At 37.6% G+C, this 25,415-nt stretch overlaps 2 protein-coding genes across 5 annotated transcripts; one reads left to right on the top strand and one right to left on the bottom strand.

The window, feature by feature from the left end:
• Nucleotides 1-321: 321 nt before the first annotated feature.
• smad9 (SMAD family member 9) lies at nt 322-14,268 on the top strand. Of its 4 annotated transcripts, XM_066650519.1 has the most exons (8): nt 416-446; nt 3,370-3,948; nt 4,622-4,651; nt 4,745-4,876; nt 5,945-6,055; nt 7,512-7,733; nt 11,591-11,847; nt 13,698-14,268. In XM_066650519.1, the coding sequence occupies exons 2-8, from the start codon at nt 3,537-3,539 to the stop codon at nt 13,839-13,841; spliced, it is 1,308 nt and encodes a 435-aa protein (XP_066506616.1). In that variant the 5' UTR covers nt 416-446; nt 3,370-3,536; the 3' UTR covers nt 13,842-14,268. The 4 variants fall into 4 exon arrangements, with proteins under 4 accessions (XP_066506614.1, XP_066506616.1, XP_066506615.1 ...); XM_066650517.1 differs by having other exon boundaries at nt 322-446; nt 3,373-3,948; nt 4,622-4,876; XM_066650518.1 differs by having other exon boundaries at nt 4,622-4,876; nt 5,948-6,055.
• On the bottom strand, nt 14,268-24,085 carry rfxap (regulatory factor X-associated protein). Its single transcript, XM_066650521.1, has 3 exons — nt 23,406-24,085; nt 21,922-22,032; nt 14,268-17,870 (listed from the first exon to the last, which is right to left on the bottom strand). The coding sequence occupies exons 1-3, from the start codon at nt 23,760-23,762 to the stop codon at nt 17,775-17,777; spliced, it is 564 nt and encodes a 187-aa protein (XP_066506618.1). The 5' UTR covers nt 23,763-24,085; the 3' UTR covers nt 14,268-17,774.
• Nucleotides 24,086-25,415: the final 1,330 nt, after the last annotated feature.

Here is a 25,415-nt window from a genome sequence, read left to right as displayed (position 1 = left end):
TGTTCACTTCAGGACGTTTGAGCCCTGTCAAAAAAAAAAAAAAACATACGTTAATGTGTCATTTTGAGTTTACATAAACTGCTACTTCTGCAGACAGAACGTGTGTACTGCTTATTATGTTTATGTAAAACACTACAAGAAAACAGACATGAAATATATACTGTGAGAAGATTATGGTATGTTCGGCCGATATTTTCAGAATGCTAATCAAGGTGTGCAGTAAAACTAGCACGTCTCTCTCTCTCTCTCTCTCTCTCTCTCTCTGCTGTGGTGTTCTCCGTTGAATTGGGAAGAGTTCCAGCGGCGCGGATGGATATTAGTGTGCGGCGCTGCGGCTCCAGTCTGACTGACGCCGCGCTGCCGCCGTGGAGTCCAAACACGCGCAACACCTCCAATCAGAGACAGTCTGCGCACACTGAAAAATAGTGCTCCACCACACAGGGAAGGTAAGGCATACCGCGTTTTCACAGGCATCCTTATATATTACTGTGATCTATTCTCATAACGTACAGATAGTTATAGAAAGTTAACAAGTAAAGAAGCTTAATATGTAGCCTACCTATAAAGTAAGTATTAAAGGAAATTCGGTTTTAAAAAAGTTTTGCTTAAAGCGGTAGAGATATAAACGACATAATTCAGTTCTTTATGTAACAAAAAAATAATATATATATATATATATATATAAGTGTATCAGCACGCATCATATACGTTCTTAAAAATAATCATATTGATATATATATATATATATAATATCTTTGGGGATGTATTGACCAACGTGGTTCCTGTTACACTGAGTAAAGAATTCTGACTCGGTGTATTCTCCTTTATGGAGCATATCGCATGCTGAAAGACTCTTTAATCCTCACAGGTGTAATGTAATTATACCAAATTTTTGGGTGGATTCGCCCTTTTAATAGGGAGATGTGAGGTGACCGTTTTCGCATGTAGCCAGTTCATATTTCCACATTTTACGTCTGTATCTCGGTGAACTTGTTGCTTTTTTCATGAACTTACCAGCGGAGGCGTGTAAAACCAGTTACATTGTTTTTCAAGACACCGTTGACGATGCCGCATTAGCTAACAACGCTGTAAGATGCTTTTGCATTCAGTAAATCCGTTTCTGAAAGTACACACCTTGAAACTGTTCTTATTTTAGTAAAAAAAAAAGATTAAAAGCGATTTTCTGTGGAAAGCTTGTGTAGCACTGAGCGGGAAATTAATGTGTTCTTGTGTATGAGGTGATTAAGCCTATCGGAGCTCTCAGACTCGCAGACGCCACTTTCATAAGGAGCCACTGCCTGAGAGGACGGAAAGTTGAACTCCCTTTATTAGCCCGCTTTATTGTTCTTTCTTTGAATCTTTCTTTCTTTCACCTCAATTGTCTTATTATAAAAACGTGGCTAAAAAAGAAATAAAATTGGAAAAATCACAGACTATAATATTTTACCGATTTTGCCTTTTTTAAATCAGCCCCACTGACCATAAAGGAGCACTTTGCTGTTTTACAATTACAGACTGTAGTCCATCTGATGCTCTGCATATTTTGTTAGCCCCTTTTTATCCTGATCTTCAAAGGTCAGGACCCCGAAATATCCATGAAAATGCAGGTATGTTTTGGGTAGTGAATTATTCTCAGCTCTGAAGTGACAATGACATGCTTGAGGTGTGTTAGTGTGTGTCGTGATGGTATATATGGATCATACACAGCAGAGCTTCTGGAGTATTTAAACACAAAAACTGTGCAGGAACTTGTGCTGCTATCTCTGAATTTACATCTACATAGTGGACCTGAAATGTAGGTGTGTCTGATGGATTGGACAATAAATAAATGGAAACAGAGGTTAAAAACTCCAGTAGCACTTCTGTGTCTAATCCACTCGCACCAACAGAACACACACACACACACACACACACTACCACAACTACCTTAGAATAATTCATGCTCAAATAATACCAGCACTGTAGGGTTCTGAATATTGAGTAACAGGGAGGAAGGGGGCTAACAAAGTATGCAAAGTAAGTGATGGACTACAGACTAGAATTAAAGAACTACAAACTGCACCTGTATGGTCAGTGAAGCTGTTAAAATGGATAAAATGTGCAGAATATTATAGTGAATTGACTGATTGGCATGCACTGTAGTTACTTCTTGCTTTTCATTTAGAGGTATTTGGTTGGTATGAAATATCTGACATACACCATGTGGTCCAAGGTTTTGAACACCTGTTCATTTAAAATTTCTTCTGGAATTTAAGGTGTCCTTAGGTTGTTTGTCTACCTTTATTACAGTATTTATTAATTTGGGAAGATTAAGAGACTCTGTGTTGTAAGATTTTTGCATGGATTGTGTGTATTAATTTATAAGTGCATTAGTGGGGTCAGGTGCTTATGATAATTAATTCTAAATCAAAAATATTACTCAAGTGCATTGCAAATGTAATGGAAGGAGCTGCATCACTTCAGAGAATGTAGTACCACATCTCTAAACAAACATTTGACAATAAAACAGCTGGCCATACACATGTATTTTAAATGACAGGAAATTACATGTGCTGATGTTATTATTCAGGAAACTGTACCTTCTTTTTTTTTCAAGGGCTTTGTTATGAGCTGTGTGACAGGTGTACTGAAGAAGGAAAGTCCCTCATTATTTTCAGATCAAGCAGTATTTCCAAAGAGTGCACTGTAACAGCGCTCAAAATCTCTGAACAGTTAAGCACAGATGAACTGAACTGGACATAATAATAATAATAATAAAAACAATAATAATGTTACATTTATATAGCACCTTTCTAATACCAAGGTTCCTTTAAATGAGAAGAAGGAAGACACCTTATACCTGCAGAGGAGTTCAGAAGTACTGAGAGAAGCTGTAGGCTTTTAGCAGAGATTTAAAAGCAGAAAATGAAGAGCAGGGATGAAGACTTGGCAGTAACGAATTCCAGAGCTTGAGTGCCATAACACTAAACAATCTACCACAAGCAGTAACTAATCTGAATTTGGGTACTGACAAAAGACCGCTGAAAGGACATAATACTGTAAGTAGATTACCATTGTGGTGCTACATTTCTGCAGGTCGGATTAGTTTCAATAACAGGAGAGAATAAATATCAAGTGTATGGCAGTGAGAGCGGAAGTCTTTGAGTAATGCTGAAGTCTCATGAGGTGTCAGTGTAATGAGGAGTAGGGTATTTGATTCCATCCCAAGAAAATGTTCAGAGCTGCTTAGGTCAGTTTTCTCTGAACCATTATTCCTCAAAAGATAGGCATAGATTATTGCAGGGCAAACAGTGTCCACCCTTTTTTGTAATCGAGCACTTTCAGTTTTATCTTCTCCTCTTAACATGCTGCTATGTTCTGTTTTTAAAGCAGGTGAAGGGAATAATGTCCAGACTCTGCGCTTCCCAAAAAAAGTCAAGTTACAGCTGGATATTGGCTGAGAGGAAAGAAGCGGATGCCCCTTTTCCTCTTCAGTAGTAGACAGTCCAGCTCATCCTGCTCTGATTCCCTCTGAGATTTGTGGTGTTCGTTGCCAGATGCACTCCACCACGTCCATCACATCACTGTTCTCCTTCACCAGTCCGGCTGTGAAGCGCCTGCTGGGCTGGAAGCAAGGGGATGAGGAGGAGAAGTGGGCAGAGAAGGCAGTAGACTCACTGGTAAAGAAGCTGAAGAAAAAGAAAGGGGCAATGGAGGAGCTGGAGAAGGCTCTGAGCTGTCCTGGTCAGCCCAGCAAATGTGTGACCATCCCTCGATCCCTGGACGGGAGGCTGCAGGTGTCACACAGGAAGGGCCTCCCTCATGTCATCTACTGCCGTGTGTGGCGCTGGCCAGACCTGCAGTCTCACCATGAACTGAAAGCCCTGGACTGCTGTGAGTTTCCTTTCGGCTCCAAGCAAAAAGATATATGCGTGAACCCTTACCATTACCGCCGTGTGGAGACTCCAGGTAAGGATGCACATCCTGATAAGGAATGCAATACATTAAAGTGCAGTGTGTAACAATAACAGGCTGGAATATGGAGTACTAACAGGCTATTTTTATTTGAATTAATAAAAATAAGAAATGACTTCAAAATGTAATACTAATATACTGCAATATGCAATAGTGATAAGCTGTTACACACAATTGTAATAGATTGCAAGATACACTAAAATGGTGCAGTGTGCTATACTAATAGACTGCAGTATTCTTTACTACTCTGTTGTAAATTCAAAAGGTTCCAAAGTGCAGTACCAATTACTTTTAATTACGTGCATACATATATAAAGCATTGTTAAATGCACTGTGTGTAGGCTTCTTGTCCCATCACAGATATGAAATCATTTGATTAATGAAGGTATTCACATGATTATCAAAATATTTATAAACATTTTATTTATTGTATATTTATTGCTAGGCTTTTTTAGTCATAATATTTTGAGTTAGAGCTTATTACCTCATTATATTTATCCATTCATTCATTTTCCATATCCACTAAGTCCTATTCAGGGTTATGGTGCAAATCCATCACAGGGCAATCTGTGCTGAATCTGGAGCTGACTAATGAGCTACTTTATTATTTCATGTAAATTTAAAATACTAACTCCCTCTCTCTCTCTTTCTCATTCTCATTCCTCAGTATTACCTCCAGTCCTGGTGCCTCGTCACAGTGAGTTTAACCCTCAGCACAGCTTACTGGCCAAGTTCCGCAATGCTTCTCTACATAATGAGCCACTTATGCCGCAGAATGCCACTTTTCCAGATTCCTTCCCCCCGATGCCCTGCAGTTCATTCACCTCTTCTCCATCCAGCTCTCTGCAGTCTTCCACTGCACACAGCTATCCCAGCTCTCCCAGCAGCAGTTCTGACCCTGCCAGCCCTTACCATATCACAGGTACAGTTGACTGTGTGTCCAGTTTTAATCAGTAGGGAGTCATTTTGGGTTGATGCTGATATCCAGTACATATATGCTAATGTGATTACTTAATCGTTTATAAAATGTAAAAATTGTGACAAGATCCCCTGGTTTATAATCATATAAACATAACATTTATTTTAGAGAGTCAGAAATGCAGTAGCCAGTTTCTGACCAGACATTGAACAATACGTATACATCTAATACATATCTAATACATGTTTCACCAAATTTTACATTGAAATATTGGTCAAATCTAGTCATCTCTCTGGTGCTGATATTTTTAAACAATATTATTCTAATATCTTGCATTGATAATAATTTGTTAGTTGTTTGTTAACCCCTAAATCTCCATCATTCATTCATTCATTCATTCATTCGTCTGTAACCGCTTATTCAGTTCAGGGTCACAGTGGGACCGGAGTCTACCCGGAATCACTGAGCGCAAGTCAGGAACACACCCTGGAGGTGGCACCAGTCCTTCACAGGGCAACACACATACACACATTCACTCACACCTATGGACACTTTTGAGTCACCAATCCACCTGCCATTGTGTGTTTTTGGACCGTGGGAGGAAACTGGAGCCTACGAAGGAAACCCACGCAGACACGGGGCAAACACACCAAACTCCTCACAGTCACCTGGAGTGGGACTTGAACCCACACCCTCCAGGTCCCTGGATTGCGACACTACCTGCTGCTCCACCATGCCACCCAACCTCCATCATGTCATATTTTAAAATGAAGGAAAATTACCTTAGATTTGGTTTAATAATGAGGATGTACAGATTTGCTTATGATATAAAGTTACATTAGTAGACATTGCAAACATGCATGTTCAGGTATGTTCAGAATACAGTATCAACAGCATAATAATGCCATTTTTTGTAGTATATATCAGTATATTAGTAAATTATTAATAAATCATTATTGTGTCACTTCATTGTAATATTCATGTTTTACACTGCAGTGGTTTTATTTTTAAATATATCCCTGCCACATAATGCCACAGCTATTATTCTTTATCTTTTCTAAATATTAACAGCAGAGACCCCACCTCCACCATATAGCATGATGGAAACCAGCCCTCCAGAGGATGTGAAACCAACAGAACCCTCCAATCCCATTAAGCTCACCTTGTCTGCTCCACACAGAGGTACACAAGCCACTGTCTACATCAGTATCTGAATCCTGGAGTAGCCCAGGATGCAAGTTTGTGTTCAACTCATCTTCAGCTAATTAACAAACCCTTCCTTAAGTGTTACACAATATTCTAATTTTACACACCCAATTTCCATAGAAGTTGTGCAGAATGTAAGCTAAATTTACTTGACAATATTTTACAATGTTGAAACTGAAATATCTATTTGAAAAATATTTGCTCATTTTGAATTTAATGCCAGTAACACATTCCAAAAAAGTTTGGACAGGGGCAGGTTTACAACAGGTCTGTCTTTAATTTAACAACACCCTTTGGTGCCTGAGCAGACTATTTGCTGTAATTTTGAAAGAGAAATTTTTTCTCATTCTTGCTTTTTAGGATTTCTGTTGTTCAACAGATAGGGGTCTCCATTATAATGTTTTTCATTTCATAATGCACCAATTGTTTTTCAGTGTGTGACAAGTCTGGACTAGTTTAATGTTTAGTTTAGTGTTGGTGTAATCCATGTAGAAAGTGGATTGGCTTATATACTGAAAAAAGCACAATTTTCCACAATATGTTGTCTCAGTGGCAGCCTATTGTTTCAAATTCTGTATGCATGTAATGGTACATTCACAGACCTACAAGTCCCCCGTGCCATTAACACACTGGCTTTTTTTTAATTGTGCACTTACAACAAGCCTGCTGGTCCCTCACCTTTATAGCCCAGAGGACATGGCATCCGTAATTTCTTTTACACTTCAACTCAGTATCTTGGGCCTGGTGAAGATGGCTGAATCCTGTTTATATATGGTTCCTTTTTTTCTTTTTTGAGTTTTAATTTGCATTTGTGGATGCAGGGATGAACTGTGTTCACATAAAAAGGAGTGATTTCTATTACAGAAACATGTCTGTTTTAATGCAGGACCCGAAAATCAAAGTCATTCAATTTTGGTTTTGGGCCTTGAAACAGGATTGGTGTAATATGAGTGGATTTTTGGCCTGTGATAATACCCTGGCAGCTGAATTTTGTACATAATGAAGGGGAATGGATGGTTTTGTCTGGGATGCCAGTCAAAAGGGAGTTGCATTAGTCCAGTCATGATGATATGAATGCAGACAAGAGTTTCTGCATCAGTTATGGTGTGCTTGAGGCGAAGATAAGAAATGTTATGGAGATTGAGGAAAGTGGTTTTGACAAGAGACTTAATGAAACCATTAATGATATTATGTACCATAGATGATTAAATCACCAAGTTCTTGGGTATTTTAAGTAGAGAAATGTTTATCTTGACCATGCACAGTCTTCCACAGTGTGGTGAATTTCTCCCAATTTTAATCCTCTCTTAGATGATCTTTTTAAACCCAGTCATGTCACTGACCTGTTGCCAGATATATATATATATATATTTTTTTTTTTTTCAAAAGACAATTAGATTTCTTCTGTTTCATGTGTGTAATGTGTGTTCAGATCTGAGGCCAGTTTGCTATGAAGAGCCAGAGCACTGGTGTTCTGTGGCTTATTATGAGCTCAATAACAGAGTGGGTGAGACTTTCCATGCTTTATCCCGGAGCATCCTAGTGGATGGCTTCACAGACCCGTCCAACAACAAAAACCGCTTCTGCCTGGGACTGCTCTCCAACGTCAACCGCAACTCCACTATCGAGCACACCCGCAGGCACATAGGCAAAGGTGAGTCAGTCGTTTATAATAGGGGTCATTAGTTTGGTCCAGGGTCTAAATATTTGTCACTATAAGCCATAATTTAAGTTACAAAAATGGCCAAACACTGAAAAAAAGTTTAATTGACCATGAAAACATACATTTTATGTCATTGAAATTATACTTTTTTATTAAATTATAGTCTGCCTCAGTCCTTCTGGTTGGCATCACTCCATATGATTCCAGGTAAAGCCCCTGGGAACACAGTTTGATATACTGAATTTTTTTTCTATAATACTAAAGTTGGGGATTATGCAGAGCATTAAAAATAGATTAAATAGAAATATGACAAAAAAAGGCTTCCCAAAAATCAACATAATATTCTCAAACCTCACTGAGAAAATGTAGTGAACATTTGTAACAGATAGCCCTCTTTCACTGGCAGACAAATTTACAGGACCAATTCACATAGCCTTGGGACTGCATTTTTTTAGATTTACTGAGGTTTTGATATCTGTAATTGTGTTACCAGCGCGCATATATATATATATATTAGCTAGCAAAAGTTGAAAGTTTGTGAGAAGTAAACGTGCAGCAGAAAACAAGAAATTTGCATAGTAAATGTGCAGGTTTTCGGCTTTTTCTCTTTATAATTTATTTTATACGGACCACACCCGTAGAGGCTGAAATGGGGAGGTGAACTCAGAAGTATTTGGGGAGGAGTTCAGGGTGGCTTATGAATGTGTATGAAGCCAGACCCCCCGTTGGATAAATGAATATGAGAAAAGGGTGGAGACGGGGTGGAGGTGGGAGCAAGTTTTAAAACAGGAGGCTCGGTGGGTTTGATAATGGCCGAACAAGGCTCCAAATACGGGGACCAGCAGGAACGACCCAGCGTGGAGGAGCAAGCTGACGTAGTGAAGCAGTCGAATCGAGATTTGTCTCCTGAACTAAATGAAGCAGGTTTGTTTAACGCGGAAATGACGTGAATTTGCTGGTTATATATAGGGCTGAGAGAAGTTTGGGCGTGGTCCTACTCCCAAAATTATGTTATTACATAACTTCAATTTTTGTGCAGGGAAGCAATTAAGAGCAAATATGTTAAGCACAATCACTTTTTTTTCTATGAGTAGTTGCAGTTTTGAATGAAGGTATAAATTCCAGTGGAGCTTGGAAGTAAAAGATACGTGTGTCAATATGGGGTGGAGGGGGCCTGGTGGGTGAAAGTGGGGGCACAGAAAAATTCTCATTTACAAAAGGTGGGCACAGCAGAAAAAGTTTGGGAACCACTGCACTAACCCATGCACAGTGTGCCAACTTACAGCACAGAGTATGCACGAGTTAACGAGAGCTTTAGGGATCTAAATCTAGGTACAAAACTGACCAGATGAACTGCGGCATTGCTACGCTTTGTTGTAAGAAAATTGTTTTAGCATTTTAGGATATTTTAGGCTTTATTCATACAAGTATTTCAATGTTGACAAGCCTGAATACAGGATAAGAGGGGGGATTTTGTCTGCACAGTACTGTTTTACCTGCTGAAGAGCATGAATACTGGCTGAGTGGAGAATTGACTTTAACAGTAGCCTACAGTTATCCAAAACATCTACAGATATTCAAATCTCAAAATTAAAAACCAAACATCTACCCAACAAAAGAATAACAGATTAACCAAAAATTCTGGACCAGCCCTACACAACTGGCCTTTAATGTTCTCCTTCAGGTGTCTTAACCTTATGGCAATTCAAAGAGATACAGACTATTTCTCTGGGCATTAAGCATGTTTATGTCAATAGAAAAGCAAATAACGTTACACTTAATAGAGACAAGCATTCATGCAGTATAAAGTAATGAAACTTGTTTCCAAAAGGTGGTTACTATTATGTGATCTGGTGAAAAGCAGATTTTGTTCTCTGAAACATTAACATAGAATGATAACTGTAGAAAATCCTGAATACTCAGGATTCAGAATACCTGAATGAAAATATTTGTATTGCACAAAATGTGTTTTGTAATGTAAAGGTAGCAACGATTGGAGAATGTAAAATATATATTAGTGAATTAAAATAGGAGAAGTATCCAAACTGCTGGACAACAAAATGAATGACATGGTCTGGTTTATGGTTTCCTGTTTGTCATTTCTGCCGATTTTCAGTTTAGAAAGTTGTTTTTGACACATTTTTGTGCACAGGCAGAATTTAGGCTCCCAATAATGATGTTCCACCGCAATGTTAATTCAGTGACCACAGGGGGAAAAACAATGGCCTGCCTTTATGCATGTGTGTGTGGCGCCAGTGAGCAGTAGCCTGTAGACACTGTGCTTATAGCTCTCAGAAAGACAGGGGAAGTCCACACTTGCCAAATGTTAGCTTTTGTCCTGCTGTCTGATTATGCTTGCATAGTGCCTTAATAGGGGGGAAAAGTAAATTATGCCATGTGTTTTAGCAGTCACTGGAGACACACACACACACGTGGCTGATATGAAAGTGTGCCAAGTTTGTATCCTATACTCATGCCTGAGAGCCCCTTTGTGGAAAGTGACATAAACCAGAGCAGCATGGCTGAAAAATGGATGTTATTAAGGTTTCCACTTGGCAAGTGATGAGACAAAGTTGAGTTTGTAAATAGCAACTTGAAAAAGTGCTTAAATCTCTTAGATTTACAGTCTCATTTCTTGTTTTTTTTAGAAGTATATATATTCTTACTATTAGATCTTTTCCTCTTTGAACTTTGTTACTGCAATCACAATTCTGTATGACAGCACTGTTAAGTCATAACACCTTAAAAGATCAGTACTTTATAATGTGATGAATACAAGTTTTATTTTTAGACATTATTTATAAAATGTGATATTGTTATTGATGTATGCCTGTCACAATTGCATTATTGGTTTAGTGTAAAATATATGAGCACTACTTCAGTAATTAAATAGGATTAAACATCACCAATATTTTAGAAGGTCACTGACTCTTTGTTGTGGAGGTGTTACATTGTAAAAACAATGGTTTTATTTTATTTTCTAGGATTCAAGCACATAGTGCATAAGAACATTCTGTGTTGCATTATTTTGGAATAAATATATATGTAAAGAAATATTAAATACCTGTGGTTGTGGGTTGTAACCCCACTCCGGGTGACGGCCTGTAAGGAGTTCTCCCCGTGTCCGCACTGGCGCACCCCACCCCCAGTGTGTCCCCGCCTTGTGCCTAGTGATTCCGGGTAGACTCCGAACCCACCGCAACCCTGAACAGGATAAGCTTATACAGACAATGATTGAATGAAAGAATGAATATATTATTTTTATATAAATTATATCAGTCTTAATATGACAATTTTATGGTTCATTGCAATTATAGCATAATGTATCGACGGCAAAATATGGCTATGATAACAGGCCTATATAGATGTACAAAATGTGTTGAACTTTTAAGTTGATAATATGTTATGAAAAAACATAATAATAATAAATATATGAATATGTGAAAAATATAAAATGTGACAATTTAGATTCTAGGCTGTGATATATTTAAATCAAAGTTGAATTTGATCGCTATCGGAAGTGACTTGCTACTTGAAGCAGTCTGGAAGTCAACTTTAGACTGGAAGCAGTCTAAAATTTTAAAATGTCAGGTTGGTTGAGATGTTTTGCTGTTCATAAACAAAAAAAATGAGTGATGTGAAAAACCAGAAGAAACCTGCCTGTAAAATCTAGCCAGTGTGATCATTTAGATCTTCTTGGATATATATTTACAAGAAACTTCTAAGAATGCTTGTTCAGAAGTCAAAACATTTAGTGTTTTGATCTGTTGTCTGAGATATATCTGTTAACTGAAACAAAGCAATGCTTTGAAATCCTGAATCAACTGGCCTGTTTAATGTCCCAGCAGGGGTGCACCTTTACTACGTGGGTGGCGAGGTGTATGCTGAGTGTCTGAGTGACAGCAGTATTTTCGTCCAGAGCCGGAACTGCAACTACCAGCATGGCTTTCATGCTACCACAGTTTGCAAAATCCCCAGTGGTTGCAGCCTCAAGATCTTCAACAACCAGCTGTTTGCACAGTTACTGTCCCAGTCAGTCAACCATGGCTTTGAGGTGGTCTATGAACTTACCAAGATGTGCACCATCAGAATGAGCTTTGTGAAGGTAATAGGATGTATTTTCACAGACAACTTTATAGGTTTACTCAAATCCCCAGGAGTTTAAAAATGGTACACTACATGAACAAAAGTTGAAGTCACCATGCACAATTCCAAGCATCCGTTTAGTCCATCCATTGTGGAATGAGATGTTAATTTGTTCATCACACTTTGTGTGAGCTTCATAGAAACAAAATGAAATGGAACAAGATGACCTGGAGCAATTGCACTTGAGCTTGATGTCACCATTCTCTGTGCCAAGTGTGGGCTAGAGGTGTATAAATCCCCACACTACTGGGCTGTGGAGAGGTGAAACGGCATTCTCTGGAGTGATGGAGCGCCATCAAATACATTTGGGATGAGATGGCATGGCTTTTTTACAAAATTTACACTTTATTTTGTTAATGTTCTCATGTTTGAATCAGAAACTCACACCAAAATTCCATCCAGTCTAAAGTGTTTCCAAAAGAGTAAAAACTGTTTGTGCAGCAATTTTAGAAGAAATGCTGGATGAGCAGATGACCATAAACATTTCATCGCATTTTATAAAGCTCAAACCATTACGACTTTTTCATTTTCAAACAACTCTAAACAACTGGTTATTATTTCCAAATTAGTGAAGATAAAGGTTACTGGGCCTCTGACCTTGTTTTTCCATTACAGTGTTCCTAGCCAGCAAAGGAGACAGTCGAGTTAGTAGGAGGACGTCCAAATGCCTTAAGTGTGTTGGTATGCAAATATAAAGCACAGATATCCTAATCCTTGGCAAGCTAAGAGCAGACTGCCATTCTGGCAAATCTCACTGCAGTTCTCCAGTTACGTTTATTTGACTGAGCTCTTGGAAATATGATATAACATTCCTCACCTGACACAGAAAACTAATGCATATATATGTTACTATATAATGCATATACTCCCAGGAGACATGTCACTGTCACATATTTTGTGACCACATTTTGGTTTTCAAAAAAGAGGACACTTGGGGTAGGATTGGTTGGAGCAGGCAGGGTTCTGTGTAAAAATTAACAAATGCACCCATAACCATGTTGTTGAACTTTAATACCGAAAAACATACTCTTTAACAAGACAACTAAACAAATGCCTTTGTGGCCAGATTCCATTCCATTCAACGTTTGGCCATAAATAAACAACAATAAGAAAAAACTTTTGTCAGTTTATTATCATAGAAAGCCCTTTTTCTGTTCACAAAATTACAAAACTGAAACACTGCATTGGAATGACATTCAAGCAACTCGTTTACACCAAAGATGAATGATCATGAGAACTAACAAGATCAGATCACAGTCAGATGTGTCCATGAATTTTAGTCATTATAGGAACAGAAGAATTCTGTTCAGTTTTGTAAAATATAGAGCAGAAAATGAAAGGCTTGTGGGCCACAGAAACACTTCCAAACATGAAGAAGAAATTATGATATATATGAACTTGGCAACATTCTACACATTTCTGCTCGAGGCTCTGAATGCACTGTAATGCTGAGCAAAGCTCAGCTAAAAAATCCACTAAATTGTGCTAAAGCCATAGTGATGTAAACATGAAGGCGAGCAAAGGAAGTGTGTCTAAATTCTGCTCCCATCTCCCCGACCCCTTGAACATTGAAGCCCCTTGTGTACATCAACAACAACGTGATCAAAGTGCGTGCATAAAGAAAGGGTTTAGGGCTTATCTCAAGAATTGGGATAGAGGAAAGACTGCAGAGAGCTAAATCCTGGAAATATATATGGCAATTCAGAAATCATGGCTGGACACATTTTAGGTCCCAAAAAGAGGACTGGTGAAAAGAGGACGTCTGGTCACCCAACATTGATGGCAAACACATTTTTGTTTCTTCCTCAGGGTTGGGGAGCAGAGTACCACCGTCAGGACGTCACCAGCACCCCCTGCTGGATAGAGATACACCTACATGGTCCTCTGCAGTGGCTTGACAAAGTTCTGACCCAAATGGGCTCTCCACACAACCCCATCTCATCTGTGTCTTAACAGTATATAATACGCTCTCTAACCCATAGCACATCCAAAGGATCAGCACAGGAAGCAGCACTATCCAAATCCCAATCTCATTTTAGTAGAGCTTTATGGTAAATTGTTAGAGGTAAAAGATGTGTAAAAAGTTTGTAGACACCCCATTCTCATGAGGGATCTCTGTTAGTTTATGATGCATCCACTTCAGAAACTCCACAGAACATTGCTGCCAACGGAATGGGACTGCTATGGAGCAGCCACAAATGAACCAAAGAATCATGCCCAGTGCAAGTCATGGTGTCAGATAGCGGGGTATAAAGCCTCAAATGTTAGTTGTTAAGCCGGGAAACAATATTCTGAGCACCATCTAATACATACAGGATGTGCTGGAGTTGCATTTGTGATCCAGAAATAATTGCTCAACATCAGTACCTGACTATGGAGGAATAAAAATGACATAAGTATAAATACACAAATGTATATATAAATAAATGTATACATAAAAAAATAAAAACATTTGTCATGAAAAAGGGCACACTTAAAATAAATGTTTTTCATTTATCTTTACATTTCCATATATCAGCATTTGTTTGTGCCCTCACCCCACACCCAGTCATTCCGGGTAGGCTCAGGACCCACCGCGCCCCTGATCTGGATATGCGGTTAAAAACAATGAATGAGTGAATGAACATTTATTTGGGCTTTTTCTGTATACTTTAATTATTTATTGGTGTATTTTAATGACCAAGGCTTATCATGGCCAAGGCTAGGTATGCTATCTTACGATTAACTTGGCAATGGCTTTGAGGGGGAGGCTAGTCGCAAAACTGCTACATCCTGTAGCATAGCTAGCCTTGGTCATGACAAGATAGAGTTGTTCAGTTGCTTCTGTCTAGTTCACCAAACTGACCAATCATGCTTTAGAGTGAGGTCAGGACCCCCACTCAATTAACACACAGGTGCAGAAATGTGGAAATATATAAATAAAAAGTACACCAATAAATAAATCCCTAAGAAAGTTTAATATATGGGAATGTATAGATAAATTTTAAACATGTATTTAAACTGTTCCCTTTTTATGACAAAAATGTTGTTTTTTTCTTTCTTAATGTATAAATGTATTTATGTATACATTTATTTGTTAATATTTATGTCATTTTTAGTCCTCCATACCTGTGTTTATATGGCTGAATGAAATACATTTTTTACATCAGTGTTCTGCAATCTTGTCTAAAATCTTCCCGAAGTTATAAAGGCTTTACTGCAGGAACAAACATCTTAAGGATATCAAAGATTTTCAGAAGAAATGCTGGGCGAGTGGGTGTCTATAAACTTTTGGATGTGTAGTGTAATTCTAAAAAGAAATTCCCCTAATTTTTCTATAGTTCTGTGTAATTCAGTCAGACATATGAAGTCATTAAATATGACTTGTTTATGTGACTATTGTTATATGTGCACTTCAGAGAAAATACTCTTTATAGAATGTTAAAAGGAACCATGTTCATACAAAATACAGCCATTTTATTTTCTATCCAAAACTAAGAATGAACACACAAGGTGTCTTGTGAGTTTTTGTTCCTCTAATTTTAGGCTTAGACTTTATCTTAAAGGGGATAAGTTAAGGAAACATCCATTGCAAACAACATTGTAGTGCATCGGCACATTCAATTTTAGGATCTAGAGCACCTACCAACCTCCCTTCACCCTCTGCCTCCTCACCTGAGTATCTTCAAACACACCACTAGACCCATTTTCATATTGACATTTTCACATATTAAATAATGAAAACATCTAAAGGATTAGCGTAGGGTACAGCCAGAGATTTTCTGTGTCAAACGAGTTCTCACCATATGAAATGTTGTGTTTGGGTTTAGGAATGGGGCAGCACCTGTGTAGGGTGTGCAGGAGGCTGAGCATTAATTCACTGTGAATTCTCTGGAAAATTATCGCCTGGACGCTGTATGAGAGGGCTGGCAGCATAAAATTTGGGCAATGTTCTGTAAAACTGATTTGAACTTTGTATTTACTGTGGCTTTCTCAAAGGTGCTTAAAAGACCACAGTTAAAAGCATGCGTTTAAAAGGAGCAAAACAAACACAACCAGCATCCAACAATAAGATTAAAATGGCACATATGAGAACCAAGCAAAAAATACCCCTTATCCCTGGACTCCTGCACTTTAGTCAGCTGTGGCTCATTCTCTTTTAAAAAAACAGGTGCAGGAACTGGTCATTCTGAAAAGATCTGTTAAGGTAAGTACTACTGTGTTGTTGGTCCCCGTTATCTTGACCTAAGCATGTCACAGTTGTTTTAAGACCCCATGGAACTGTCCTGTGGAAAAGGGTTAGAATATGTGCCCTTTAAACAATCTTTCAGGAATTAGGCAATATACAGTTAAATATTTAATGTAAAAAATTTATATGGGTTAGCATTTAAAAGCCATTAAAATTATTTGGACTCTATCACCATAAGCCACAAGAAATTTCACACAAACAGGATAAAGTTTTTTACATGTAGAATATTTGCATAATTAAACTACGGGTGCTCCAGTTTCCTCCCATGGTCAAAAAACACACGTTGGTTGGTGCAACTCAAAAGTGTACATAGGTGTGAGCATGTGAGTGAATGTGTGCGTGTGTTGCCCTGAGAAGGAAAGGCGTCCCCTCCAGGGTATGTTCCTGCCTTGTACCCAGTGATTTAGGGTGGGTTCCGGACCCACCGCGACCCTGAACTGGATAAGCAGTTACAGATAGTGAATGAATGAATGAATGAATGAATGAATGAATATTTGCAGAATTATTGAAAAGAATTAACACTGTTTTTTCATTAAAATTTTTTTAATACAGCAGAGTGTTTATAAAAAAATAAATGCTGGGAAGACCTTTTTGTTTTTTTTTTATATCAAGATCACTATTCCACACTCCTTAAATGTTCTGTACAATTCAGACAGCAACATACAATTAGACTGTCAAAGAAAAAATAGAAAGGCAGTGCTTCAGTAGTAGAAATGTTACAATGATCTCGTTGTCATGTGTCACATTTTGAAATACAAAACTGTTACAGGAACTGTTAATCGTGTGCGCGTTTTTCTTGAGACCTATATATATAAGCAATTACTCTCATCTTCTTAACTGCAAAGCAACACTGGAAATCTAAAATTAAACCATCGAGATGCATAAGATTATCTACTCAAATCTCACTCAGGTTTACTTGGTTTTCCGTATCCATATAAAACATTATGACATTTAGATAACTTTCAGTAAAATAAAACAAAATCGCAACACGGTATGGCACAGGGGCAAATACTTTTCAGAAAAAAATTAAATACTACCAATTGTACTCATGGGGTTATCAAATGAACTGAAAGTCATTAATTCAGGTTGGTTTTAAATAGTACAGTCCAAAAGCAGTAGTGTTAAGATTATTGGTGTACAGTTAACACGTACATGTGGTTTCCTGAACAGAGATTGTTTTCCTTTTTCCTTATAACATCTGAAATGTCATAAACCCCAGAAATAGTGAAACTGTCCTTGAGGGCAAATTTTTTATAAAATAGCTGATTTACTGGCCTATTTAACACTACTGGTTTAGTATATTTTCCCCTTAAATTCCCCTTCATTTTCATTTAAAATGAAAATACAAAACAATAAAAAGAGTTCCTTTAAAAAAAATTAATTAAATTAAATATAGAAGATCGACGGTTACTTTAAAGCTATTTTTAGAAGCAACAGATCTGCCACAAATGATCATCAGGATAACTGCAGTGGGTCAAAATGACTTGGCTGTTTCAGTTCTTTCATGGAGTGTTCAGTCTTAAATAGCTCAAAAAATGGTGTTGTTCCAGTGTAACACTTAACCCACAATGTCTTGGTTAAACTGAATATGTTCTTTATAAAATGTTTGTAACTCCCTTGTAATATAATCAGCGACATGAGTCAGCTACAGGCAGAAGTCAGTAGTCCTGCTGATTTTGAGTCCGAGTCTGCGTGGTCAGCAGACGCTGCTGTTGCTGCAGGAAGCTGATGACCTCTGGACTCCTCAACAAAGACTAGAAACCATAGATTAGCATTAACGAGGAGATCATATTAATATTCAATTATATTAAAAGCATACAAATGATTTTATTTTGTTTACAATGCATTTAAACTAATTTGTAACTGCAAATGCCACAGACCAGTAGTTTCCAACCTTGCCATTCCCTTCCTATCCGTAGACCTGATGACATCCCCTGGCATTTTTTACAGTCTGAGGGAAGGCAGGGGGTGCTGGGCATGTCATTTTATTTACTGTAAATTACATGACACATTACTGCCACGACATACAACAGTAAATAACATTTTAGCTCGGCATTAATGTGAACCCTGTACCTGCTTCATAGAGACAAGGTAACTGTGAATGGTGAATGAAAAGCACAGTGAGTTTTTATGATCAATCCATTAGGAACTAGGTATTCATGACTCCTGCTCTAAATCTAGCTTTTTGTTATTATTCAGAGCATGCAGTTACTAGTGGGTACAGTTCAATTATTATTATTTTTTTTGTTTTTACTGAAACTCCAATTTAAGGACGTTTACAAGTTGAAAATGTCAAAAGCTCTCACACACAGTTAAGAATAATTGACAGCTTGAGTAACAGGTTTTTACCAATCATTCCATTCTAAAACTGATGCATTAGTTGAACTGGCCTGAGAATGCTCTAAAAATACCACACAAAATGAAATGGTAAGGCTTTACAACATCTGCAGGGTTATTACAGAGTGGAAGGATGTCTTAACATATGAAGACCTTTATGAATCTTTAATTTAATTCTGGGTGAACTCAGCGATGACCCTTCAGTGTTGATGATTGGACACTGCACAGCTCCCAGAGCACAGAGGATTAGCATAGTCCTTTTCCTCCAAAATAACTATCTTGAACCAGCTAGAACCTTGGTGCTATGCAGTGAACCGCCTCAGGTTTCCACCAGTTTTGATGGGAATCAAGGGTACATCAATTTAGCATCATCACCAAAAGCCATAGATTAGATCAGGAATATCAGGGTTTACCCATTGTTTACAGCAGGTGGAGATGATAGTAATATAAGAAATACACATGCAAACGATGCCTAGTTTGGAGTTCTGTGTAAGTTTCTTTAGCTTGAAATGCCTATGGTTGACATCACTGTTCGCACCGAAAAACCTCCTTTTCTTAGGTTCCAGGTGGGAATAAATTTTTCAGGCTCGGGAACAAATTATGCCGGTAGAAATGCAAATAAATTAAATAAAAATAATGTTCACTCTAATATCATTAATAAAACAAATATAATTGAATACAAACATAAATAAATAACTACCATTATAATTATAATTGTTAAATCTGGATAAATTTAAATTTTTTTTAATTATAATTTCTGAAGAGCTCTGCAGTACCCCCTGCCCATCCTTCCCACTAATGGTGTCTGACTGGCATCATCGCCCCAGAACTGCCACTGAAAGGCTAAGCACCAGCTATATGAAAGTGTAAAACAAATAAATTTTATTATTTTATTAATAAAAATAGAATTTGAGTTCCTAACTTGTGTTTATTGATAGCCAGAAAACATGTTATTTCTTACTAATTTAAGGAATAATGTTTAAAAGACCATTGGTCCCCCCACACCCCGAAATGGTGTTCGGAAAATCTAATAGTTGCATGTGACGTAGATGGTGGACAACAACTCTAGAAGTTGCACTTAATTTAATGCAAAATGACGAAAAGGTGTTGTTTTTGGCTTCAATAATTCAATGTACAGTGGGACATCTGTGCACAAAAGGCCCAAAGATCCCAAAATATCCAGAAAATTGACTAAATTTGTCAACTTTAAACAGGCACTTTGGAAAGGACCATCCCCTCACTCCGTTATCTGTAGCTCATTTCACTGGCGCTTTTCCAACAATATGGGCATGTAAGGACACCAACGAATGGTGTTCAAGAGCCTCTGTAACATGGAGGTAAACAGGGTAAGTACACTTACTTCGCCTGTTTTAGTTAACGTTAGCTTGACTTGCTAATCTTGGTGGCTCAGATTATACTCGGCTACGTAGTTGCATTACGGCGATTTATAGTGTCGGATGAATTCGAGTTTGACTTCGATCACATTTACAAGAATAACGATAACTCTAAATTTGAGTTTAGCTTATTGCTAGGCTATTGTCATGAATCATGTTGGTTATTTAGCTGTCGCTAGATACTGTCATAACAGTCAGTCATAATGTTTTACCACAGCGTTGTTCAGCTGTTGTCCACCAGTGTCGTCACGGTTGCGTTCAAGAATTTCCTTAGCGAGCTCGGGTTTTTCGTCAATTTAATAAAATTGTCAGTTTTAAAGCAATTTAAGCATGCTATTTTCATTTAAATTCATACTTATATATGTCAGTAACTAAAATAATGTGAAACATTCATGGAGGTTTATTAAGTGGTGCTTAGCCTTTTTTATTTTTTTCAAAAAAACAAAAACAAAAACATGGAAAATCACAAATATCTGAATCCAGATGGGACAAACATTATCGGATGACTGCTGTGCTATGCAAAAGAAAAGTTGGTAATTTTGGCTTTTTTTTCCAGGGGAAGAGCTCAAAGAAAATATTATGTCAGGACTCCATGGACACTTAACCCCTTCTGGGACCAATAAAAATAGTCCAAGGGACATGATAAAAGTCCTTTTGGGACACATTCCGGACAACAGTGTTGTGTGAGGTAAAACAAGAAACATTGAAAATAAGGGAACCATTACTGGTTGAATTTCTCATAACCATGAACATGGATTCTGTTTACCAATAAAGACCAATCCTTTATCATAAAAAGCAAATCAGCTTGCTGTTAATGTATGAAGTCCTGCCCTTCAGCAACAAGAGCCAATCAAGATTGCTGGTTATGGAATAGAAGTAAACTGCAACTTCAAGACAAGTCATTAAGGACTTTATTTTCAATATGATTATTTTCCCAAATCATTGTTTTATTTGTAAATTTTACATGAAATGAGAAAGAAAAATTTTTAAAATTTAAATTTTTTTTAAAATTTAAATTTTTTTTAAAGAATATTTGTTATTTATAATTATTTATAACTCCTGGTATCCTTATATCGCTGCTCTATTGAGAGCATTCTGACCTACTGTATGTGTGTGTGGTTTTCCAGCTGCACAAAAGCAGAGAGGAAAATGCTCCAGAGGGTCATCATCATAGCTCAGAGGATTATTGGCTGCCCTCTCCCTTCCCTGGAGGACTCATATAGTACTTGTTGCCTCAGGAAGGCACAGAATATTCTTAGGGACAAATCCCATCCCGGACAATCCATCCTGGTGCTGCTACCCTCTGGCAGACGTTACAGGTCTGGGCAAGAACAAGCAGACTAAAAATGTGTTTTTATTGCTAGAGCCGTAATTGCACTTAACAATGCACAACTGCTGAATGAGGATGAACAGTGCACTGATTTATAAATGTTTTTTTTTTATTTTGTTTAGTGTTATATAAGTGTTTAGTGTAAAATGTCCAATGTCTGTGTTAATCTTTGCACATTAAGAAAGAATTGCATTTTTTTCAATTTCATTGTACTGATACAATGACAATAAATACATTCAATTCAATTTTAAGTTTTGCTGAAATATATTTAAATGTAAGCGAAAGTATAATTTGATTTGACATACAATTGTTAACTACATAAAACGATGCTATAACGATAAAGATATTTTCATGTACAGGATATGGCATTGATCATAATGCAAGTTAATTGCATTATGTTCCTGACCTTGGCTTGAGAAAAAATTCTCTCTCTGGCCCTTAATGAATTTTAGTTAACTACCCCTGCATTAGAAGGACACAGAAAGCCGCTCTGTATTTTGAAAAACTTTCAAAATGATAACTAGTTTTTATGTGCAATAATTTCAGTAGCTAATTGATAAGGATTTTTTCCAAATTTCCTTTTATTAGCAAATAATGCAAATGCAATATGTATATTGGAAACACCTAAAATGAATAGTCACACACTTATAATGCAATAACATAGCCACAGAAACATTCTTCCAGGTAATCTACATATAATGGCATAATCCATGCTGACAACATTTCTAATGATAACCAACTCACCAGTCTCTTTTGGTTTAACACTTGTTCTATAAGGGAGGGTCTTGCAGGACGGTCACCCATGGTGCCAAGACGCTGTTTAGTCACAGAAACGGGCCTCTCCTCTGAGCCCTCCTGTAAACAAAGAAGACAAAATTCATCCCAAGGACCTTCTAACATCTAACCAATACTTAAATATCAATAAACCAAGTTTAGGTATCAATACACTATGTTTTATCATTGAAAGTCTCCCTCCCATCAATAATTAATCCCCTTAAACTCATCTCTGTTTATCAGAATTACATAATAAGCTATTATTTTCTAGGAAAGAAATCCCCTTATGCATTAAAATGGCTTTAATGTAACCCTACACCTCGCCTCCATTCAGTATGTGCAGAATAATCCCTGCATATGCTATAATTCCCTGCCCCTATCCACTGCTTACATTATATTTGTAACATAAGAAAGCCTGGCTGTCTGAATTCACCTGTTTGAGACTGTCCTTGGAACACTGTAGTATAAAAGCCAAATTACTTAGCCATGGAGCTGACTGCTTATTTCCCACATGATACATCTTCCAGCATGTGAACAACAACACAGACATGCTAACGAATTAATCACTTGATTTAAACTGGAGGGGACTTTAAGGGCAATTTAAATTGCTATCCTTCATAATTACACCTGTTTATTGTCATTAATGACTTCATTGTTCAAAGTCAGAATGAGGAAATTAAAATAAATAGTTCACCAAAAATGTACATGATTTACTCTCTCTCAAGTGCAGTCTGAGAGACAGGATATGTTTGGAATCTGAAGTTGGTTCTTCTGTTTAAGATAGCTAAAAAAGCTAAAATAAAAGATAGAAAAATTCAGATTACTGGGGAATTCATGTGTTTTTTTTAACCACCTTTTCACTCAATATTGACCTTTCCTCTAAATCTATCAATTTTTTTCCATTTTTAACTTTTGTTTTCAATTATATTGACATAATTTGATCTGTCCTTCCCATAATGGCCTATTTTATTTATTATTATTAATATTTGGCTTGCGAAAAATGAATACAAATTTAGCAACGTTGCCAACAGAATAAATGATCTACAATCATTCAGTGTCAATACCCGCAGAGTTCTCTACACCACATCTTTAAAGGGCTGCCACTTTTCGTACACATACACATTCTATAAACAAGCTTTTTACCTCTCTGATGGAGATTTGACATTGGGAATTGTGACCTTATAGACACCCGGGTGGCTGTACCAGCTTCCCCATTTCTTAATCAATTATTGTATATGAAGATTATTAAAATGTGTGTCAAACTACACAACTGTCAGCAATATGCGAATCTTCATGCAAATTTAGTTGTCTACAAATGTCAACACAATTATAAACATAAAACAGGCCTGCTTTTGACACCAGATGATTTATACACCGCGTGTAAAAGTATAAGGACATTTTAAAATGGACATTTACAGTGCAAGCCATGTGAAAAATCAGACAAGACTATGTACCTCCAATTTGCCGGAGGACAGGGCCTGGTCGCTTTTCTTCTTCTTGTATTTGTCCTTGTACATTTTGTTACGGTGTTTTTTGCACATCCACGGTTTTCTCTGCTTGGCCACCTGTTTGGTGGTCTCCGTGCAGCCGTCGTAGACACACTGTTTGGGCGGGTTCTCTCCGCCCAGCGGATCGTCCTCCGTGTGTTCTGCCGGACTCGCGGCGCTCTCCCGCGGATCCGCGGCGTCGCTCTCTTCTCCGGGATCCTCCGTCTCAAAGAATACCGCTTCGCTGCTCCTCTCTCCTCCACCAGACCGCTCCCCTTCGGTACTGACCGCGGGGAGAGAGTCCACAGTCTCACACCCACTCATTCCGAAGCAAAACGACTTTACACACAAATTTTAACGAATAAATAACGGTGAACACAGGGGCTCTCGCGCTGCAGGCTAGTGAACGTTTGCGTAGCTAAGCTAGCTAGCTGCCCTATACATCAGTCAAGAACGACAGCAGAGCGAAATATGGGCCTTATACCCCGAATAATAAAAGAATGTAAGTCTTCACACATAGCCCTGGATTATATCTAAAAGACTTAAAGCCCGCTTGGCCGACTGGAGAGGGTCGTTTAACAGTTCTCACTCTCTCTATGAGAGAGAGCTATTGCTAGTTTTCGCAGCTGTACCGCCACCTACAGCCTGCGCTGTGTCAACCGAGACAAGAGAGAGAGAGTTTTCATGTGTAAATTTCACAGTTTTCATAATTATGCAGTGATTAAATTCGTTTGTGAAAAAACCCCATATATATACAACGTGCTACACATACAGCATAGTTGATTACGTCTGTATAGGAGCGGGGGGACAGCATTTCCCCACTTTTTCCCAGGGAGGGAATCCCACAGTTTTTTGAGAAATCCGTGTACAGACACCACATTTTAAGCTGCTTACTGGACGTAAGTAAAGGACAGGGACAGGCGTGGGTAGTCTGGATTTAATTGCAAAAAGGGCAAAGCGGAAACGAGAAAAACAAGCAGAGACCAAGCCGGCGAAATAGTCTTGAACCCACAAGGACTAAATCAAGTGACAAAAATAGGGAGATGTTTTTTTAAACAAAATTTTATTGAACCAGAATGTACAAAACAAACAGGTTGTGCATTGAAGAGCAGCACATCAAGAACAAGAACAATATGTAATTTCTATTGAGTCCATTATGAGTATGGCAGAGTAAGCTGAAGCATGAAGACCTTATTCGCACAAATCCTTATTCAGTCAGAGGAATCGGGAAAATATTCCTAGTAATTAGAAAGAAATATATTGCTCTTTTTGTTATTAATCAGTTTGAAAGATTCAATTATGTACTTAAGTTCTGCGAGAAAATGAGTGATGTTGGGTATCGAATTTGCGAACTTTTGCTTGTGAATATAAAATTCTGCATATATAATAATGAAATTAAGCATATGTTCGAAATTACAATTTTCAGAGTTGGTGTAATAGCAGATAATATCCTTGAGACTAAGTGTACACAGAACTTTTGTGGACTGGTTTGAAGGAAAAAAGGTGAGATTCAAGGTCACACCAAAATTTCTTGGATATGTCACAACTAAAAAATAAATGTGACATTGTTTCTGAATGTTTTTTTTACAAAAAGTACTGGAGTCATTAATATCAGTAAACTTAGCAATAACACAGTTCACAGGATATATGTTATGCAATATTTTAAAGTGTACTTCTTTGGATTTGTTGGCAATACAGTATTTATGAGGTAAGAGCCAGGCTTTCTCCAGTTTATGTCCTCAATTTGAGCTCTCCAATAGAACTTACCCATTGGAACAACACTGTTCTTTCTGTGAAAGCACCGGCATATATGTTTGTTGTTGCAATTTCTATCTGTTAGTTTAATTCCTTCCAAAGTAAGCATAGGTAATGCTTCTGTAAATTCATTGTAACTCAACTGATTTTTAACAAGTTGAATTACCTCTTTGGGAATAGCACATGTTATCTTGTAATCTTGTATCTTCTCTGTATGGAACA

The sequence above is a fragment of the Hoplias malabaricus genome, chromosome 18 (genome assembly GCF_029633855.1).
Source record: "Hoplias malabaricus isolate fHopMal1 chromosome 18, fHopMal1.hap1, whole genome shotgun sequence".
Taxonomy (NCBI): domain Eukaryota; kingdom Metazoa; phylum Chordata; class Actinopteri; order Characiformes; family Erythrinidae; genus Hoplias; species Hoplias malabaricus.
The sequence above is the reverse complement of the archived record's forward strand: the minus strand, read 5'-3'. Positions and strand labels throughout refer to the sequence as shown.